The sequence below is a fragment of the Zea mays genome, chromosome 6 (assembly GCF_902167145.1).
Source record: "Zea mays cultivar B73 chromosome 6, Zm-B73-REFERENCE-NAM-5.0, whole genome shotgun sequence".
Taxonomy (NCBI): Eukaryota; Viridiplantae; Streptophyta; class Magnoliopsida; order Poales; family Poaceae; genus Zea; species Zea mays.
In genome coordinates, this window is record NC_050101.1 from 178,872,484 (window position 1) to 178,891,299 (window position 18,816).

Here is an 18,816-nt window from a genome sequence, read left to right on the forward strand (position 1 = left end):
AAGCTCTGTATCACTCCAGGCATCGCAGTAACCTTCACTTAGGGCCTCCAGTTCGATTCCGCCTTCGATATGGGACGTAACAACGACGAAGGCCTGACAGATCCCCCGGCAGAAGTATTCAATTTTGAGCTCCCAGATCCGACCTGCGAGGCTCTCGAGGCAGGAGATCAAGGACATGTAGTTTCTATGTGCCGATATGTGCCTTTTTTCCTTCTCCAACTCCTCCAAGCGATGCTGCGTATAATTTTTATGTAGTTTTTTATTTCTAGTAAATAATCTGTTACTACTAAAAATTCAGATAAATTAGAGCCAACATAATATCTAATTAGCGTTTTTATGTAAAATTATATAAATTTTGGATACTATAAGATGATAGAACTAAAAAAACAAAATTTATGCTACTTAAATCAGTACCACATTATTAAAACTGTCAACGAAAACAGACCAATGGTTATTTGTCTCGTTTATAAAGCTGAAGGGTTGAACAATCAATTTTAAAGGCGAAATATCAATGTTACGCAGACTTATTCCTAAACCTATAACTCACTCCAGTATTGGAACACACTGAATTTTCCTTTTCTTCTTCTCTTCTCCTCCATCTCCGGCAGTTTTAGAAGAAAATTTTGGGAGGCAACTAGGCCAAGGCGGTGAGGTCGGAAGAGACAGTAGCAAGGTGGTGACGCCGCTGAAACGGGTGGCGGAGCAGGAGATGGGGCTAGCTTGAGATCGGGGGCGATCATGGCTAAGACGGCGTGGAGAGGGAAAGATGGAGGTCGCCATGGACACGGTAGCGTCTCACCGGCGTGCAGTTGCGGCGACGCGTCGGGAAAAAGAAGATGCATAGAGCCCAAAATAGTCGGGTGTAGTATAGACAGTTTTTTGTACGGAAAAACTCTGAAATTCAAGTCCCAAATCACCCAATTCGAATTCCAATTTCAATTCCATCTCGTCGCATCAGTGAGTTCCAACACTCCGCCACCCCCACCTGTGGCTGAGGAGGACGAGGATGCCTCAATGACTGCCGCAGTAGCTGCGAAGAAGCCAGAAGAAGAAAAGGAAGGGTGCATTTATGATGGATGGTGACAACGTCGACCAGATCCTTGCAGGGATGGAGCATCCCCAGGCCTGAGCCAGAGGAGATGAAAGCCCAGGATTCTGTGCCTGCCCCTGATGTGGATGATGGCATGGGAAAGAAATCAAAGAAGAAAAAGAAGGGAGGGAATGGATGTGGATGGTGAGGACATCGACCAGATCCTTGCGGGGATAGAGGACTGCTAAAGAGCCTGAGGCCAAGGACATCAGGGTCCCCTGTGGATGATGCTGAAGGGAAGAAATCCAAGAAGAAAAGCGGAAGGAGGAAGAGGAGTTGAACAAGGTTCTTGATGGAGTCCCTCTTGTGGAGGAGGACAAGTCAGTGTACCTGGAAGTCAAGGTTGTTGAAGGTCATGGTACTACAATTGAATTGATGTTGTTTTGGTCAATAGTATACTGCATGAAGGAGATCAGATAGTTGTTTGTGGCATGCAGGTAGATGTCTAAATCTTCTTGTATTTCTATATAGGGACCCATTGTGACAACTGTCAGGGCTTTGTTAACACCACACCCATTGAGAGAGCTTCGGTATCTGATTATGTTGCAGCTTTGATTAGTTCCATTCTTTTTTTATTTGTCGCGGTTTAGTTTAAAAATGAACTAGCGGACAACAAATATTATATGATTCTGAACCTAAATTTTGGTGAAACTATATGCTTTTTATAGCAACAAAGAGAAGACATGTTTTGCGCTTGAAGAAATAGCTATTACAGATGCAGAAACCCGGAAAAAAAAATAAAAACTGATGGAAAAAACTCACTGCAGATATTACAGTTCGAAGAGACCAAAATCAGGAGCCGCCAGACGACATTGGTCCATGTGGGATGATGGTGATGAGGTGAGATGATAAAAGAGCGTGCGTGCCCGAGTATGCAGTAACAACCAGACTCCTCAATAGCAAAGCAGCGCTGTTAAAATTGTACGGCGCCCCTGCTTGAGTGGCATTGCTCACCAGCAAAAGAATCTGATCCGCCATCCTATCATTCCAAGCCCATAACGCTCATTCATTTGTCATAGCAGTCTCAGATTTCTTCTCATCATCAATCTCCACATCTTCTTCTGTTCCTGATTCAGATGAGTCAGCGCACCGACAATCAGTGTGGTGGGATTCAGGCAAGGCATTGTCAGGCACAGATTCATTCGCTGCTTTAGACGCTCCTCCAGTCTTGTCCTCTTTAGCATCCACAGGCCCCTCGGAGGCTTGACTGTCCTCTTCTGTACACAAAATTTTCTCACCGTCCGTGGCATCAGCATCATTGTCGTTAGCGACTTCTGCTAGTTCATTGGCAAGGGATGCACTTTCCCGCAGTGACTCAGTGCCTCCAGTGGTTTCACCAGTTAGCGCTTCATCAGTATTCTCAGTGTTTAAGGAAATCGCTTCAGAATCCGGGGATGATGGAGGAACAGAGGCAGCTAGGCGGTCATTGATTCCTCTATCACCATCAAACGTAAACCAGTTTGAATTCGTGAAGAGTGAACTGCTGCAGAATGCACACCCTATAAGCCATCTTCTTTTAGCAACGACAGTATAGATCTGCTGAAAAACATTAATTACCTGTCCTGATCATCCCCCAAACACAATGAAGATATTACTACTTCAGCTGACTCGTCATCAAAGTAGACATCCTGAAATACATGCACAGAAATCAGCTCACAGATAAATCCATGTCTGTTATAGCATGATACAATATGTTTTCAATTATCCAATCAAAAGTATTGACCATGCACCAATCTTACATTGACCGTATTGAAGTAAAACAATATAAACATTTACATAAATAGTACGGTAAGCATACCTCATCATCTCGTTCGTGGGATCCTTGTGCCTGCAGTAATCAAACATGAAAAATGAAATATGCCATACACAGATAGCAGCATAACTTTAGCAATGAAGGTATATATTACAGTTATCTGGGAGAATCCCAAGGTTCTGATTTTGCATAAAATCACATGGTTGAAATGTTTAGTTGTAAAACAGCACCAATGAAGATATTATGACAGATTCAGGAATTCAACAACAACAACAAAGCCTTTTAGTCTAAATCAAGGTTCAGACACGCGGATAGTTGCCTTACATTCCTCCTATTTCAGGCAAAATCTTTCGGTATATTCTATCCTTTCAGGTCTCCTTTTGCGGCCACTTTACATGTCAACTTCAGCCTTGCCTCTCTTAATATTATTGTTGCGCCTTAGAATTCCACTACACACTAGTCTTTAGAGGTTTCCGTTGAACATGTCCAAATCATCTCAATCGATGTTAGACAAGTTTTTTTTCAACTGGTGCTACCGCATATATCATTGTTCCAGACTCTATCCCTTCTTGTATATCCACAAATATTAACATTCGCAACATATGCATTCAGAAATTCAACCACTTTTTTTTTGTAAAATACCTGTTACAAAATTATAGCACACTACAAAGAACATGATGTTGGGTGGCTTTTTGTATTTTCTTTTTTGCCCACCGTAAGGTGGTTTCTTTATCTTGTATTGGTGTATTTTGGACCCTTCTATCTTCTTAATATAATGATGCGCAGTTCACCTGCGCATTCGAGAAAAAAAAACAAAGAAGAACATGATGTTCAAAACTCAAGAAAATCTTGTAAAAAACTGACGAAAATTACCTCTTCAATGTCATCATTCCTGTATATCCCAAATCGAAATGCCTGGCTCATATTATTAGTGAGTGCTGCCACATCGTAGTCTCTGTCTCGGAAGTCGTCGTCATCGCTATCCCTCCCACGATCATGTAGAGATGTTGGACGGCTGCAGCATAAAACATTAGCCAACAGTCAGGAAGAAATATAAAATTTACCACAGACAAATGACAAGTGTTTCAGCAGTGTAGACAATAATCAGAGAACCCAGAATGGAAGAACATACCCACATGCCCAATGGTAAACATTCTCCACCTCATTGCGTTTGATCAGGACATCTATTTGCCATACAGCCCACTCACTGTTCTCCTATAAACAAAAGTTTATAAATGCAAAAGAGTACATGACACAACAGTTCCAAATTGTTGGCCAAAGATGAAACAGAAATTGGAAATACCTGCAAGTGACTCTGGATCATGCTGTTACTATTTCCAAATTGAATGAGCTTATTCGCTATTCGAGTTATGTGCCCAATATTCCCAATTCTTGGAGGTTCTTTCCCTTCTGATGGTAATGTTGGCTACAAACACAAGGCATAATCAAAATACTAGCGACATAGCCCAGCCAAGAGAAAGCCAAGTTGACAAGTATCCAGAAATAGATTTACCCCATTAGACTCCACTGCCAGAGAAGAACTTTTTTCAGCGGCAAGGACTTTACCAACAAGACCACAGTCATTAAGAATATGGTCAATCAATTGATTTCTTTTAACCTCAAGGCAAGAAACAATAATGTTCTCAACATGATGATGCAAAAAGTTATTATAAGGGTACCTGCAGCACCAGGCAATGTATGAGAATTTTCCTTTAACAGTAATTGTTAAGGAATAAAACACACATTAACCCACTTACTGAAAAAATAAATCAATGCAATGCTTTATCACTGATTGGCTTATTAGCTTCTTCTCAGCTATTTCGCTACCAATTGTTAGCAAAACAGAGATGAATTCTACAATCTGAAAAAAAAAACAAGAATAATTTATTAAAACAAAAAATAAATAGGAAAGGATTCTGAAGAGACACGTTGAATGAAGGAAACAATTAATTGGACCTTCTGAGCCTGGCCTAATTGCAGAGGTATGCAATCTGGACAGCAGTTGAGGCCATCAAACTCAGATTGAGAGGCCGGTTGGAAACCGGTATGACGGTCCTGCTCCCGCCCCCTGGCCTTTCCCCTCCCGACGCCTCGTTTACTCCCTCCACTAGCCTCTCGCCGGCTCTTATTCCAAGACCGGCGACCACTCCTCTACCTTCCCTGGCGTCGGAGGCTTCTCCCCTTGGTGCTCAGCGTGGTGGAAGATCGAAGGTGCAGCGTTGGCAAGAAGACGGCGGGGTTGGTGCCTCCTCTGAAGAGCCGGTTGTCTTTGGAGAGGATGGGAGTTGGACGCCTCGCACGTTGGTGTTCCCAATTTCAATGGTGATTCTTCGTTCGGATGGAGATTCAGTTTCCGGTGAGGATATGCCTTCGCCACCCCCTTCGGGCTTCGCCGACGAAGACAATGATCATGAACAACATGGGTGGTGACCAGGGCGGCTGGAGCACCTTGCGCCATCCGCTCGGGTTCCGATACATTTGCGTTTGGGGCAGCGCAGTCATTCGGGACAGGTGGATGCCATTCTTCAGTCTGATCAGGATGTTGTCCTGGATATTGTGGAGATGGGATCAGTTGATGCCCCGACTCTCTTGGTAGCTTCGGTTGAGGAGCTGGAGGCGCCCAGCCTGGTCACCCTCCAGTTTTGGCGTTGGATCTGGCAGTGGATTTGGGAGTGAGTTTTCAATCTGGTGGTTTGTCGCAGGGTGTTCTTTCGCCTGTTAAGCCAAGCTCGGAGGATCCTATTGAGGTGGTCCATGTGAACGATATGGAGGATGATATCTCAGTTGGGCAGCATGGTTCCGGATGCTCCCATTTGGTGGCTATTGGTAATTCTGTTATTGGCTCTGTCAGGGCGAGAAAGCTTGGTTCCTGTCAGTCATCCAGGGCAGATAGATGGAAATCTAAGCCACCCGTGTTTAAAGTATATTCCAGAAGAAGATTGTCTCAGGTTCAGCTTGTCCAAGAAGACCTTTTGTTGCAATCTGTGGTGGAAATGATTCCACCTTTGGAAGAGTTCAAGTCTGCGGTCACTAAGCCTTCTGATGGCCTGTTACCCCCCCCCCCCCCCCCCCCCCCCGGAAGTACCAAAAGAAGAAAAAAGGCAATGCCAAGTGATTTTCGACCAAGGAGAAGTAGCAGTGGCCAGATTCCCTCCGGCGTTGGGTTCAAATTCGACTGCCCAAGTGTGCAGACATCTGGGATTTTGTGATGATAATGAGAATATTTCTTTCAAAGATGCCAGCAATTATGCAAAATTATTTGATATTGGGCTTTCGAGTGCGCACATCGCTGCTTTGGCGGCTTTGTTTGGTTGGGAGGAACCTCAGGTGGGGCAGGACTAATTGGCGGTCTGTGGGGCAGCGATGGCAGTGGTAGTTTCTGTTTTTCATGGAGAATAGTTGTATTCTTATTTGGAATGTGAGGGGCCTCAATGATCGTGCCAAGAGGGATTCGGTTAAAACTCTGATTCTTGATATCAAGCCTTCCATTGTTTGTCTCCAGGAGACCAAATTATGTTCTATTTCGGATTTTGATATTCTGTCTATTCTTGGGTTTGGATTCAGTAATTTTGTTTTTAGCTCCGCCCAGGGGACTAGAGGAGGGGTGTTAATTGCTTGGCGTGACGGGTCTTTTGTCTCTGTGGCTTCGGTCGTGAAGAATTTCTATGTCTCTGTCCAATTTCAGGAGGAGTCTGGTTCTTGCTGGTGGTTCACAGGTGTGTATGGACTTCATCAGGATAACCTTAAACAGGATTTTCTCCATGAATTGAGATTGGTTAGGGAAGAGTGTGTGTGGCCATGGTTTTTATGTGGTGATTTTCACATGATTCTCAAGGAGGAAGATAAGAATAATTCCAACATAAACAGGACAATGATGGGTATCTTCAGAGGTCTTGTCAATTCTTTGGAGCTAAAAGAGATTCCTTTGTTTGGTAGAAAATTCACTTGGTCAAATCAGAGGGAAGAGCCTACCCTTGTGAAATTGGACCATGTTTTCTACACTACGGATTGGGAGGATTGTTTTCCAGATTGTTCTCTTCACACTAATGCTACTTCTGTTTCAGATCACTGTCCCCTAACTCTTAGAGTTAGAGAGGGGTGCTTGGGTAAGAGAAGATTTCACTTTGAGAGTTTTTGGCCTAAGATCCCTGGTTTTTTGGCGGTGGTGGCTGCCTCGTGGAATCTGCCTTTGCAGGATTCTTGCCCCTTGGAGAAGATATCACTGAAGTTAAAAAGATTAGCTAAGTGTTTGCAATCCTGGGGACATAAAGAAGTGGGTAATGTGAATGCCCAGTTGGGTCTTGCTCGTGAGGTTTTGCATAGACTGGAAATGGCGCAAGATAGCAGAATTTTGTCCAGGGAGGAGTTTTAGTTATTGAAACAGCTTAAACAACATTGTCTGGTGCTTGCTTCTTTGCAAAGAACAGTTGCACGACTAAGGTCCCGAATTCAATTTTTAAAAGGAGATGCCAGTACTCAATTCTTCCACCGACAGGCATGTTACCGTAAAAAGCGGAAGTTCATTTCAAAACTAGAGGAGGATGGAAGGGTGTTTACAAATCATGATGACATTCAGGAGGTCCTGGATGGTTTCTTTTCCAACCTTCTAGGCACTGATTTTCAGAGTGCTACTATTGATTTATTAAGCTGTCATAGGAATGTGTTGGATCTCAGTGCGCTGGACAGTCCTTTCTTGGAGAAGGAAGTAAGGGATACTATTGCAGGCCTACCTTCTGATAAAGCTCCTTGGCCTGATGGGTTTACGGGGAAGTTTTACAAGACTTGTTGGAGCATTATTAAGGAGGATCTGTTGGCTGCCCTGAAATTTTTGCATCAAGGAAATGCTCATAAACTTGGGTTCTTGAATTCAGCCTATCTTATCGTTCTCCCTAAGAGGTTGGATGCTATGTCAGCAAGTGATTATAGGCCTATTAGTCTTATCCACAGTTTTGCTAAGCTGGTCACCAAGCTTCTTGCCAACAGGTTGGGTCCTCGTCTTCATGAGTTGGTGGCAGCCAATCAGAGCGCTTTTCTGAGAGGGAGATCAATTCATGATAACTTTATGCTGGTTCAACAATCTATTAAGTCTCTTCTCAAGAGAAAGGTTGTTGGTCTATTCTTAAAATTAGATATCTCCAGGGCTTTCAATTCAGTGTCATGGGCCTTCATTATTGAAATTCTTACTCATCTTGGCTTTGGTCCAATTTGACGTAATCTGATTTCCTCTCTAATGTTCATGTCTTCTACGCAAGTACTTCTAAATGGTTCTCCTAGTAATCGTATTGCTCATCGGATAGGTCTTCGTCAGGGTGATCCCCTATCTCCTATGTTGTTTGTGATGGTTATGGATGCTCTTAACAGTCTGTACAGAGCAGCTGAAAGCAGAGGGCTGTTACAAAGTTTGGAAGAAGCTGGGGTTCGGAATAGGCTATCGATCTACGCTGATGATGTGGTTCTTTTTGTTAAACCTATGGTTGAGGACCTGAATTGTGTTAGATTGATCTTCGATTGCTTTGAAGAAGCAACGAGGCTGGTAACAAATTTGCGCAAAAGTTTTGCCATACCAATTAGGTGTGACGGGCTGGAGGTTCAGGCTGGCTGTAATATTTTGCAATGCAGCTCGGGATCCTTTCTGTGCAGCTATTTGGGGCTGCCTATCTCTGATAAGAAGCTAAGAAAAAGGGAGCTTATGGTGTGGGTTGATAAGATTGTTGACCGGCTTCCCAACTGGAAGGCTCTGGGAAGGCTCGATTGCTCAGTCTGGCTGGTAGGACAGCGTTGGTAAGGCATGTGCTTTCAGTCATTCCTGTTTATATCCTCATGGCCATGAATGTTCCCAAATGGGTGATCAAATCTACCGATAAAATCCGGAGGGGGTTTCTATGGAAAGGAAGGAAGAATGTTAACGGTGGAAGTTGTCTTGTTCCTTGGGAGATAGTTACAAGGCCTCTAAAATTTGGCGGCCTTGGAGTTTCTAATTTACAAGACAAAAGTTGGGCTTTACAGGCTAAATGGTTATGGCTGCAAAAAACTGATCCGTCCAGACCATGGCATGGGATGAATCTTCCAATTCAGCAGCAGGTCAGACAGTTCTTTCATCTTTCGGTCTTAACTGTGGTCGGAGATGGTACCAGTACTCTAATTTGGTTAGATAAATGGTTGAATGGGAAGGCTATCCATGATATTGCACCAGATGTTGTCTGTTTGGTGGACAGTAGAGTCAGCTCTACCAGGACGGTTGCTCAAGCTATGGATAATTGGCAGTGGGTTAGTGATATTGGGAGTCATCTATCTCTGGTTGGGCTGCAGCAGTACTTGACTACTTGGAGTTATGGGATGTACTTGGGAAGGTAACGCTTTCACAGGAGGCGGACATGCTTGTTTGGATGCACACTACTTCTGGGCAGTTCTCCTCAAGGTCTTGCTACAGAGCCTTCTTCATGGGGTCCATCTCCTTTGAGCCATGGAAAAGATTGTGGAAGACTTGGACTCCACCTAAATGCAAGTTTTTCCTTTGGTTAGCAATAAGGAATAAATGTTGGACTGTAGACAGGCTCCAAATGAGAGGATTGCAATACCCGGTGTGTTGTCCCTTATGTGATCAGGAGCAGGAAACAGTTCAGCATATCCTCTGCACCTACAGTTTTACTAGACAATTTTGGCATCTCATTTTGTCGTCCATCGGGCTTTGTGACCTCACTCCGGTTGTTGCTGATCAGTCCTTTGCTGAGTGGTGGGGGAAGATTTCTAAAAAAGTGCAAAGGTGCAAGAGAAAGGGTTTCAATAGTGTCATAATTCTTGGGTTTGGTGCTTATGGCTCACTCGTAATAAGGCTGTTTTTGATGGAGTGAGCCCTTCCATTAGCTCGATTAAAAGGTTGTTTTTAGATGAATTGATCAGTTGGAATAAGGCGGGAGCAAAGCATTTAGACAGTTTGGGGCTTATTGTCACCTTAAATAGGGTCTAGTAGGGCCTATCAGCCCTCCCCTCCCCTTTGTTTCACCTTTCTTGGGTGCTGGAGAGGAGGCTTGGGTGATTGGTCTTAGTTTTTATTTTTTGTTTTTCCTTTTCTGCCCTCAGGGTGTTGTATTTAGGTCCACTTTGGACCTTTTCTCTCTTAATATAATGATGTGCAGTTCTCCTGCGCATTCGAGAAAAAAATAGATTGAAACCATATCACGTTCAGAAATTACCCCAACATATGTCCTCATGCACGGTATTAAATAACAGTGAAGCAGTGTTATTAGGTCGCGATTACTCGCCCTGGTCGGTACCTAGCACTCGATTAGGTACTCAGATGGATCAGAGTGATCAGAAACCTGGTCGTCCAATTAGTCGTCGATTAGTCACGATTAATAATCCAATTAGGTGTCCTGACCGACTAGACATCAAATATGCAGATGGGCTGCTTCAGCTTACTGGGCTAGTTCTTTTGGAGTCAGACCAATTAGAGTTTCTCTTATATACCTCTCCCACTTTCCCTCACCTCCTCAGCCCTCACCATCACCACACAGCCTTCGGCTGTCGGCTGCAAAGCTGTTGTGTGCAGCTGCATCTCTTCCCCTCCTCACAAGTAACATCTCACGGGTAAGTAACCAACCAACCCAAAATATAGTCTTGATGCTCGATTTCTACTATATAAGTAAATAGCATATATACCATGCATATATGTCCTCATATATACAGGATGGTTATATAGATGACTAGACCCCCAAATCAGCGGCCAATTAGTCATCCTCGTCCCGGTCGGTACCAGAGGAACTAGTGGTGAATAGCCGATTTAATAACATTGCAGTAAAGTGTAAAAATCCCTAGGCAGCATTAGTGCTTCTATCAAATAACTGGAAGATTAAGAATAACTTATTCAGAAGAAAAAATGTACTAAGAAAAAGAAAATTTATAAATGCTCAAACTAAAAACAAGAGACCCACAGCATCTGGGCATACCTTCAAACGGTGTTTTCCAAGAGGCGGACACAAACATCCATAAGTTGTAGGAAAAACATTTTGAGAAGAAGTAATGTCCAGTAACTTCAGCAAGTCACCTAAGATGTGAGTACATGTATACTGGTAAGTCCTTGGAAAAGCAATCAAGCATTTCATATTTTCATTAAACATGCCAGGTATGCGCATGACAAAGAGAATGTGTGACAGAAAGCAGGGATGTAACAGGTGGAAAGCATATAAAGTTATAAACAATACAAGTATGGAAGTACCATTAAGTAGAAAGAATCAATCACAGAGCACTCACCTAGACTCTCCAGTATACCATCAACTGTTTCTGGACTGGCTGTAACCAGCGTCCCGTGAGTTAAGTTGCTTCTAAATGCTTGGTATGAGACTGATGCTAGTCTTTTGGGGTCCAATAAAGATATACACACTGACAATGAATGAACCAGAACAGATTTTGGTCTTGACTCGTCAAGAGCATGATGAAACAACCTGCCAACAAAACTGATACCAGGAACAAATAAAGAAAAATGAACATAATAATGCTGACGAAGAAAAGGATATGATACACAAAAGTTGCATTTTCTGATCACACTGTTAGAGCATCTCCAACAAGATGACTTAAAATAGTGCCCAAAAAATTAAAATACTATATGATTCAAAGTGTTTAGGGCACTAAAGACGAATTACGCTCCAACAGTTAAGCCCTAAATCATGTATTTTTGGAAGTGAATTACGTTATTAGGAAAGAAAATGTTGATAATGTTGTAGAAAACAAAGATAGGGCACTAGTCTACGGTGAAGTATATTTGGGTCACTTCATGGAGTGCCCTATATTTTTTGACAAAAATTGTAAAATGGGGCACTGTTGCAGTTGTTTTTTATGGGTTGAGCCCTATATTTCAAGATAGGGCACTGGTTTAAGGTATTATTGGAGATGCTCTTAGACAGCTCATTCCCTACCATATTCAGAACCTGCGCCCGGCTCTATAGCCGGCCGGCCTAGTAGGCAGTGTAGTGTATTATGGTTAGTGAGATCCTGATTGAGGGCTTGCTTTGTATAGGTTCCTGATTAGGAGTTTCCTTAGGCCTCGTTCGTTTTCAGAGGATCAACCCATTCCAGACCTTGTTCCGGGTGGAACGAATGGGTCTGGTTTGGAATTTGGTACAACTCATTTATATTGTTCGTTTCGGCCCGAATTGGAATTGAAACTGGCCCGGATTAAAATTTCCCTTTACCTCACGGCTCGGAACCAACCCTTGTGTCGTACCCTCCGGATCAAAGCCTGGACACACGCGACCGACGCAGCGACGACGGCTCGACGCGACAGGCGCGACGGCGGCTTTGACACGACCGGCACGGCGACGGCGCACAGCCCCGACGACGACCCTCCCCGCTGCCTTCTCCCCGGTGAGGATCTGCTCTCTTCCTTCCCTCTCCTATCCTCTGCTCTCGCTGCCCCAAACTCTCGCCCTCGATCTCCTCACCAAGTGCGCCGCCACCTGCAAGAACTGCGCTGTGTCCATGGACAAGGGCGCCTAGCGCCGCCACCTGTGCCGCGACTTCCACGGACAACCTCCTCGCCTGTGCCGCCACCTGTGTCCACGGACGATCTCCTCACCAAGCGCCGCCACCTGTGCCGCGACTTCCTCCCTGAAAACTGCGGCTGCAAGATCCACTAGACTCATCCAATTCCACCACGGCCAGCCGATGGATCCTTCTTCCATATGCATGCTCTCCTTCGTCCGTCCGCCTAGCTTCGCTACAAGCAGGCAGCCACCAAAACTGATCATAGGGTTCTGATCTGCTCGATGCCCATCGTAGCCGTAGAGGTTGCTTCGTAGCAGTTGTCTCGCGTCCATAGGCTTCTGATAAGCTTGGTCGTCTAAGTGGGTCCTCCAGGGCGAGACCGACGGGGACCTCGCACTGCATTCGCATCCTCCCGTGAGGCCGTGACCAAGTCCAAAGAGCACTCGCCTGACTGTCCATCGTCTCACTCACTGCCATGCGTGCGAAAGAGGAATTGGAGGTCAAGCAGGCAGAGGCAGGGCACGCTTGGTTTGCACCTGGACCTGGTTTTGGTTTGACACGGCAGCCAGGAGGAGCTTATCCCATCTGTAGCACGAGCGGCACCGTACAGGTTTTGGTTTGACACTGCGCTCACGCTCATCTCATACTATCTGGATATGCATGGGTGATTGCACGAGCGATAAGCTTGAAAAGTCTATTTCCCTCCTGGGTTTTAGAATAAACTCGAGGATTACAATGCCTGGTGGGTTGCCGTTAAGTTGCTCCTCCTTGCTGTGGATGAGGTTTCCCGTTTGTTTCTTCTGTTTTGATGAGATGTGCTTGACACTTCTGCAGTCTGCATACATACTGGCTCTTTTTTTTGGGAGACAAACATCGCAAGTATGTTGCTTTGTTGGAACAGCAGCCTTTCAACTTTTATCTGTTGCTGCTGGAAACCATGTCTGTTGCTGCCGAACAGGGCAAAATTGATGGAGCTGGAAGCGTTCCAGTTGGATTACTTCTTGGGCTGGAAAGAGTGAAAGACCCGGATTCACTAAATCCTGGCCTGGAACAGTTACGGTCCTGGAATTGATCTCATGCTGCCAAACGGGCCCTTAGTATAGGATCCTGATTGGGGGTTTCCATCTTTGAGGAGATCTTGCCTATGGGTTTCCTTTTGCCCAAGATCTCCTCACACCTATATATTGTGACCTTTGTGTGTCTCATTAATTAATCTACTATTGAACACAGATACAATCTCTTTCACACACACAAAAATTAATGAAAAGGACAAACCTTGGACTGCATATTTTTGCAGCAAGAGCAGGAGGGGCGCATCGAGTTACCGCAGAAAGAATTTCAGCAGCATTTGCATGCACTTCAGGAGAGTCCTGTTTGATCAAAGCAACATAAATATATGAGATTTTGCTAGCAATATATCCAAAAAAATACTGACAACAAACCAATAACCTCCATAACCACTGCAAGAACATCTTGATAATGACACGGTTTAGTGCCCAGCATTTATGTTGTATGGCACTATGTTACTGAGTGACCAAGTGTACTTACTGATGAGCTAAATTTATCCACAATCATTTCCAGTACATATGTATTCTCTAACCAATGCAATGTATCCGCGAAATTCAAGTATATGGTTTCATCAGCACCAATCAATCTCACCAACACCTGTTTTACAATCAATTTGATGAACACCAACCAAAAGCACTCACCAAACTAGATGGGGAATGAGTTCAATAACTGCTTACCTCCATTATTGATGTGATACCAATGAGGTCGACAAGCTGGACAACAATATCTGGATGCTCCTACAAAAAGGCAAAAGAAAAAAGACAAGCAGGCATAAATTGGATTGTACAGAAATACCATTTTTCAGCATGTATAGTCCAAAGACTGGGGGCAATGAGCACAACTGGGACATCACAATCGCAAAGAAAATAAAAGATTCCAATAGCAATAGACCATAAATCATATTATATGCACCCATACAAAGTCAAGAACAGAATATATCATGAATCCCAGTCACTCTGAAAGGGCAAGGCAACAACATACTCTGTACCTTTATATTTGTTGCTATGGAAAACATGCAGGTCAAACTTTCTCAACATTGACTAGATTTATACAAAATATTAGCAACATTTGTATCTCCAAATAAATTTATTAAGAAAATAAATTCTACGATCTATCTAATGATACTAATCATGTATCATAAATACCAATGTTATCTTATATATATTTTGTCAGAGTTGAATATGTTTGACTTCTCGAAAGTGAGAAGTGAAAGATAAAAAGGGATGGAGGCAGTACACAACAATGGAGAAGCAGGTAAGCACAACATGACTTGCACAAATAATCTCACTGACATGGGCAAACAATCAATCAGCAATCTTTGGTTGGTAACACAGAATATGAGTATGCATTCAAAACAGGTAGAACAGGTCAAGCTCGAGGTTGCCTAGCAACACACTGGAAAAAGGCATAGTAGCAACAATCTACGTTTTACAGAACAGATCAGCAATACCTGAACATAATTCATAAGAGGAGCAGTCTTTCGAAGCATCAAACATATAACCACCTAAAAAGATAAATGACCTGGCTGAGCTCCATAGTTCATCACAATGCAACAAGAGAAGAGAATTGTGAAGCTCCATGTGATGGTTAGAAGTAAAAGAACATTGCAGAGGTCATGAATACAACTTTCTACATGATTAAGAGGTCAGGAATAAGAGGAGACGAGATGGGTGTACCTTACTGAAGTAACCAGCTAACAGTGTGCTATGCGGATGGTCAGGTTTTATAAATGAAAAAAGCAAATCCATTAACTGTAACAGAAGGAAGGAGAAGGTTACACAGAACAAACTACAAAGTTCACAAACTTGTGAAGTGAAATGTTCCAAAGAAATGTGCTAACAAGTGAATATATTTACCTCAACATCCTCTACCAAGGTTCTCAAAATAATGTCAATTTCACAAGCAAAAATCTCACAAGCGATAAAAGGAAACCTGCAAGAGGTAAACAAGTGAAATTTGACAAGGCTAATCAGCAAAATGTAATATGTGGCATGGCAATGAACAACAAATATCCTCCATAGCATACTTGAAAGATTGTTTCTTCTCTGAATCCTCAGGAACTTCTTCCACAATGTAACGAAGTAATTGCGACACTTGGGCCTTATCTCGCAAGCTAGATACAAAATTCGAACATTTTAGACAGGGAAACGAACATACAATAAGGTGGAGCGCAGTTGAAAGCTACATGGTATGTCAACACTAATCGATATATAATATAGCATATATAACTACTCCCTCCATGCCAAACTATAGACGTTTTGCCTTCTCTAGATTCATAGCTTTTACTACGCACCTAGAAATATGTTATGTCTAGATACATAAAAACCTAGAATCTAGAAATGCCAAAACGTCTTATAATTTGGTATAGAGGAGGTACTACATTTTTCAAGACGGAACACTTATATAACTAAAAACACAGACTTCAACATAAATAAACACTTAGTTTCACCACAGAGAAAAATCCTCATTTAACTGCAGTTAAAACAACTGGCATAGATGAGAAAAATGAAGCAAATTCAATAAATGATCATTAAGATGAATCTACTACACAAAATCTTACAAAATTGAGAAAAAGAGAATGTGTTTAGCTGTTCTAGAAGGTAAAGGAATTAATTCAGCATAGAGCAATGCATACATTACTGCTAGGCTAATTACATACTGTATGGCAGAAGTAAAATGCAAAGAAAGAATAAAATGAAAAGGTTGTATGTGCAGATGAATTGCAATTAGAGCTGTTTCTCAGCTTTGCATGATAGAACCACATAGGCAGTTCTGATGCATAACTATGGGTGAAAAGGATGGATGTGTGTGGTAAGTGCAGCTTTTGTTATCTTTTTTCACCATAAATACTGCAGGGGGGAGTCCCCCACCCCAATGTAAGAATTTTATTGTTAAAAAAGGAATAAGAAAAGAACTGTGCAGCAGGGAACAACTGAATGGATTTCACTAAATTATTCGCTCATAGATCATAAATGGATTCCTTTGCCTGTAAAGCAACAATGCATGCAAGATTCATAGAGTGATAAGTGTTCAACAATAGCTTAGACATGCTGGAAACTGTAGTAGGTTGAAAGCAGGTAATGGTCTTACAAATTTATGAGTCGGGTATTCAGCGCTTTGCACTCCTGAATGATTTCATCCTCATCAAGAAGCTCTTCCAATGTAAAGTTCTCCTTGTCCAGAATTGTATCCACCTGACCAACAGGAAAAGAAAGTTAGGCATGTGGGACGGGGATGCCCCAGTGTATGCTACTAAATTTTCACAAGAAACCTGAGATGGTAAAAAAAAAAGGTATACTAAGGGCATGTTTGGATTCCAGGAGCTAAAGCAAAAATGATTATAGAGTTTAGTTACTTAGGAGCTAAATATCCAAACAGGAAGAGCTAAAAGTGACTAAATTGATACTTTTTTCACCACTATAATCAGTTTTAGTGCTTCCTATTTGGATCTTTAGCTCCTAAGAGCAGCTCCAGTAGTTATGTAAAATATATCTCCTTAAAATTGTATTTAGCAAGTTTGTAAACAGCTATTGGGCGTTCAAAAAAAATTTGTGGATCTCCAACAGTTGCTATTATTTAGGTAGTTAATCTGTTTGAAAAATCAAATTGGTGGGTCATTTGGATACCATGCAACACGACTGCCGTACAAAACAGGAAGAGTCAAAGGCATGTGTGACATACGAAGCAGCAGGAACAGGGAAAGATTGCCACGAGTGAGAAAATGGCGTCAGTTTTTTTTCGTGACTTGCTACATGATTATCAAATGTAGGGAGGAAATAGGGTTACATGAGAAGTGACTAAATTTATGAAGTCAATTTAGAGAGCTGTTGGAGAGAGGTTTTTGTGCTAACTATCTAAATTCTTGATTTAGAGAGTCATTTAGAGAACTACTGGAGTTGCTCTAAGTAACTAAACTTTAGTCACTTTTGTTTTAGCTCCTGGGATCCAAACAGCCCCTAAATAAATAAGACATGACAATAAACATGGTCGGTCCACTGGACAGTTAGTTATTATTACTATAAAATGAGTACAATGAACCAAAAGAATACATCTAGTGATAACATGATGATGAAACTACCCCATGGGCCAGAAAAAGTTTTACGACTCTTTATAAGGGAATAAGAAATAAATAAACAGTAAGCATACTTGACATGAAATTAGTTTCCGACACAGGTATAGGAAGCCCTATAAATAGTAATGGGACAGAAACAGAAAATATGTTCCCACAGAGACAGTAACAGAAAATGTGCAGAGAGCCAGAGAAAGCCTGTTTATTAATGAACCGGAATCGTTGTCAATGGAATTGCTCAAACTAGCTGCACTCAAGCTTTATCCAATTCCTTCCCTGGGTAGGTGTGCGTGCAGCAGGAACATGACGGTGATCACAGAATATAACCCTGAACGTGGAGTGGAAGCTGTTCCAACATCAACGCCGATTCAGCCGGCTGTAGATAATGAGTCAAAAGGGAAACCAACAGGACCTAGATTTTGCTATAGTTTGTTTTGTTATGTTCTTTTCGGAAGTCAAGCTTGGCGAATGCCGTAAAAGTTCGGGAGTCCATTGCAGAAGACAGGAAAATATCCTGTGCAATCACTTATATTGGTGCAAGCGTGCAATCAAGCGGTTTGGTGCATCTAATCTAGATCTAATGATGACTGTTATTTTATATTTAACCCCTTCCACCTAAAACATAGTACCTATTTTACTTTTAACCTCTTCCATATGAAACCGTTGGATCTAGATTGGATGCTCTGGATAGTTTGATTGCACGTTTGCACCAAAATGAGTGATTGCACAGGATATGTCCTCGCAGAAGACAGAGAGCACAAAGGCTACGGCGTTACAGCGCGCGGCCTAGGCGGCAGCGAACCCTACGCGCAGCAGGCGTGGCTGTAGAGCAGAGCAGGGTTGGTCCGGCTGGCGAGGCGACAAGCAGAACGGAAGAGCGAGAGGGCAGAGCGGAAGAGGCATCAGAGGAGTGTACTCACGGGCGAGGCCGCGGAGAGGCCGGTCATGCGCCAGAACATGGCGGCGGATCCCGCACAGATCTAGGGCTGGTCAGGGTAGAGCGAAGCGGCGGCGGCGGAGTCCGGGCTCACCGCGATCGGCGGGGTGGGGCGCGCGCGGGCGGGCAGAGTTTGCGGCGGTGGACCGGGCAGTGGGATAGGCAGGCGGGCCCGTGCGAGAGAGAGAGAGAGAGAGAGGGGGGGGGGGGGGGGGGGGGGGGGGGGGGGGGGGGGGGGGGGGGGGGGGGGGGGGGGGGGGGGGGGGGGGGGGGGGGAGCGCCAAAGCCCTCGGCTCAGACAGAGAGAGAGGAGAGGGAGGAAGAGCCTGCCGCAGTGCCGCCTGCGCAGCGCTGTGGACTCGCAGCGGCAGGTTCAAATCGATCAAACTAGGGGCTGGGCTGCAGGCTGCTGCCTGCTG

General features: G+C 43.5%; 1 protein-coding gene across 7 annotated transcripts; it reads right to left on the bottom strand.

The window, feature by feature from the left end:
• Positions 1 to 1,726: 1,726 nt before the first annotated feature.
• On the bottom strand, positions 1,727 to 18,754 carry LOC100217253 (uncharacterized). Of its 7 annotated transcripts, XR_004849922.1 has the most exons (20): positions 18,381 to 18,742; positions 16,482 to 16,585; positions 15,418 to 15,504; positions 15,248 to 15,323; positions 15,068 to 15,142; positions 14,842 to 14,895; positions 14,069 to 14,128; positions 13,872 to 13,988; positions 13,599 to 13,693; positions 11,094 to 11,296; positions 10,790 to 10,887; positions 4,601 to 4,704; positions 4,357 to 4,522; positions 4,147 to 4,269; positions 3,976 to 4,058; positions 3,717 to 3,858; positions 3,486 to 3,634; positions 2,889 to 2,918; positions 2,648 to 2,718; positions 1,813 to 2,573 (listed from the first exon to the last, which is right to left on the bottom strand). XR_004849922.1 is itself a non-coding variant. In XM_008649250.4 (19 exons), the coding sequence occupies exons 1-19, from the start codon at positions 18,417 to 18,419 to the stop codon at positions 2,093 to 2,095; spliced, it is 2,205 nt and encodes a 734-aa protein (XP_008647472.1). In that variant the 5' UTR covers positions 18,420 to 18,747; the 3' UTR covers positions 1,727 to 2,092. The 7 variants fall into 7 exon arrangements, 6 of the variants coding, with proteins under 6 accessions (XP_008647472.1, XP_020394405.1, XP_035815302.1 ...); XM_008649250.4 differs by lacking the exon at positions 3,486 to 3,634 and having other exon boundaries at positions 1,727 to 2,570; positions 18,381 to 18,747; XM_020538816.3 differs by lacking the exon at positions 3,486 to 3,634 and having other exon boundaries at positions 1,727 to 2,573; positions 16,482 to 17,806; positions 18,381 to 18,584.
• Positions 18,755 to 18,816: the final 62 nt, after the last annotated feature.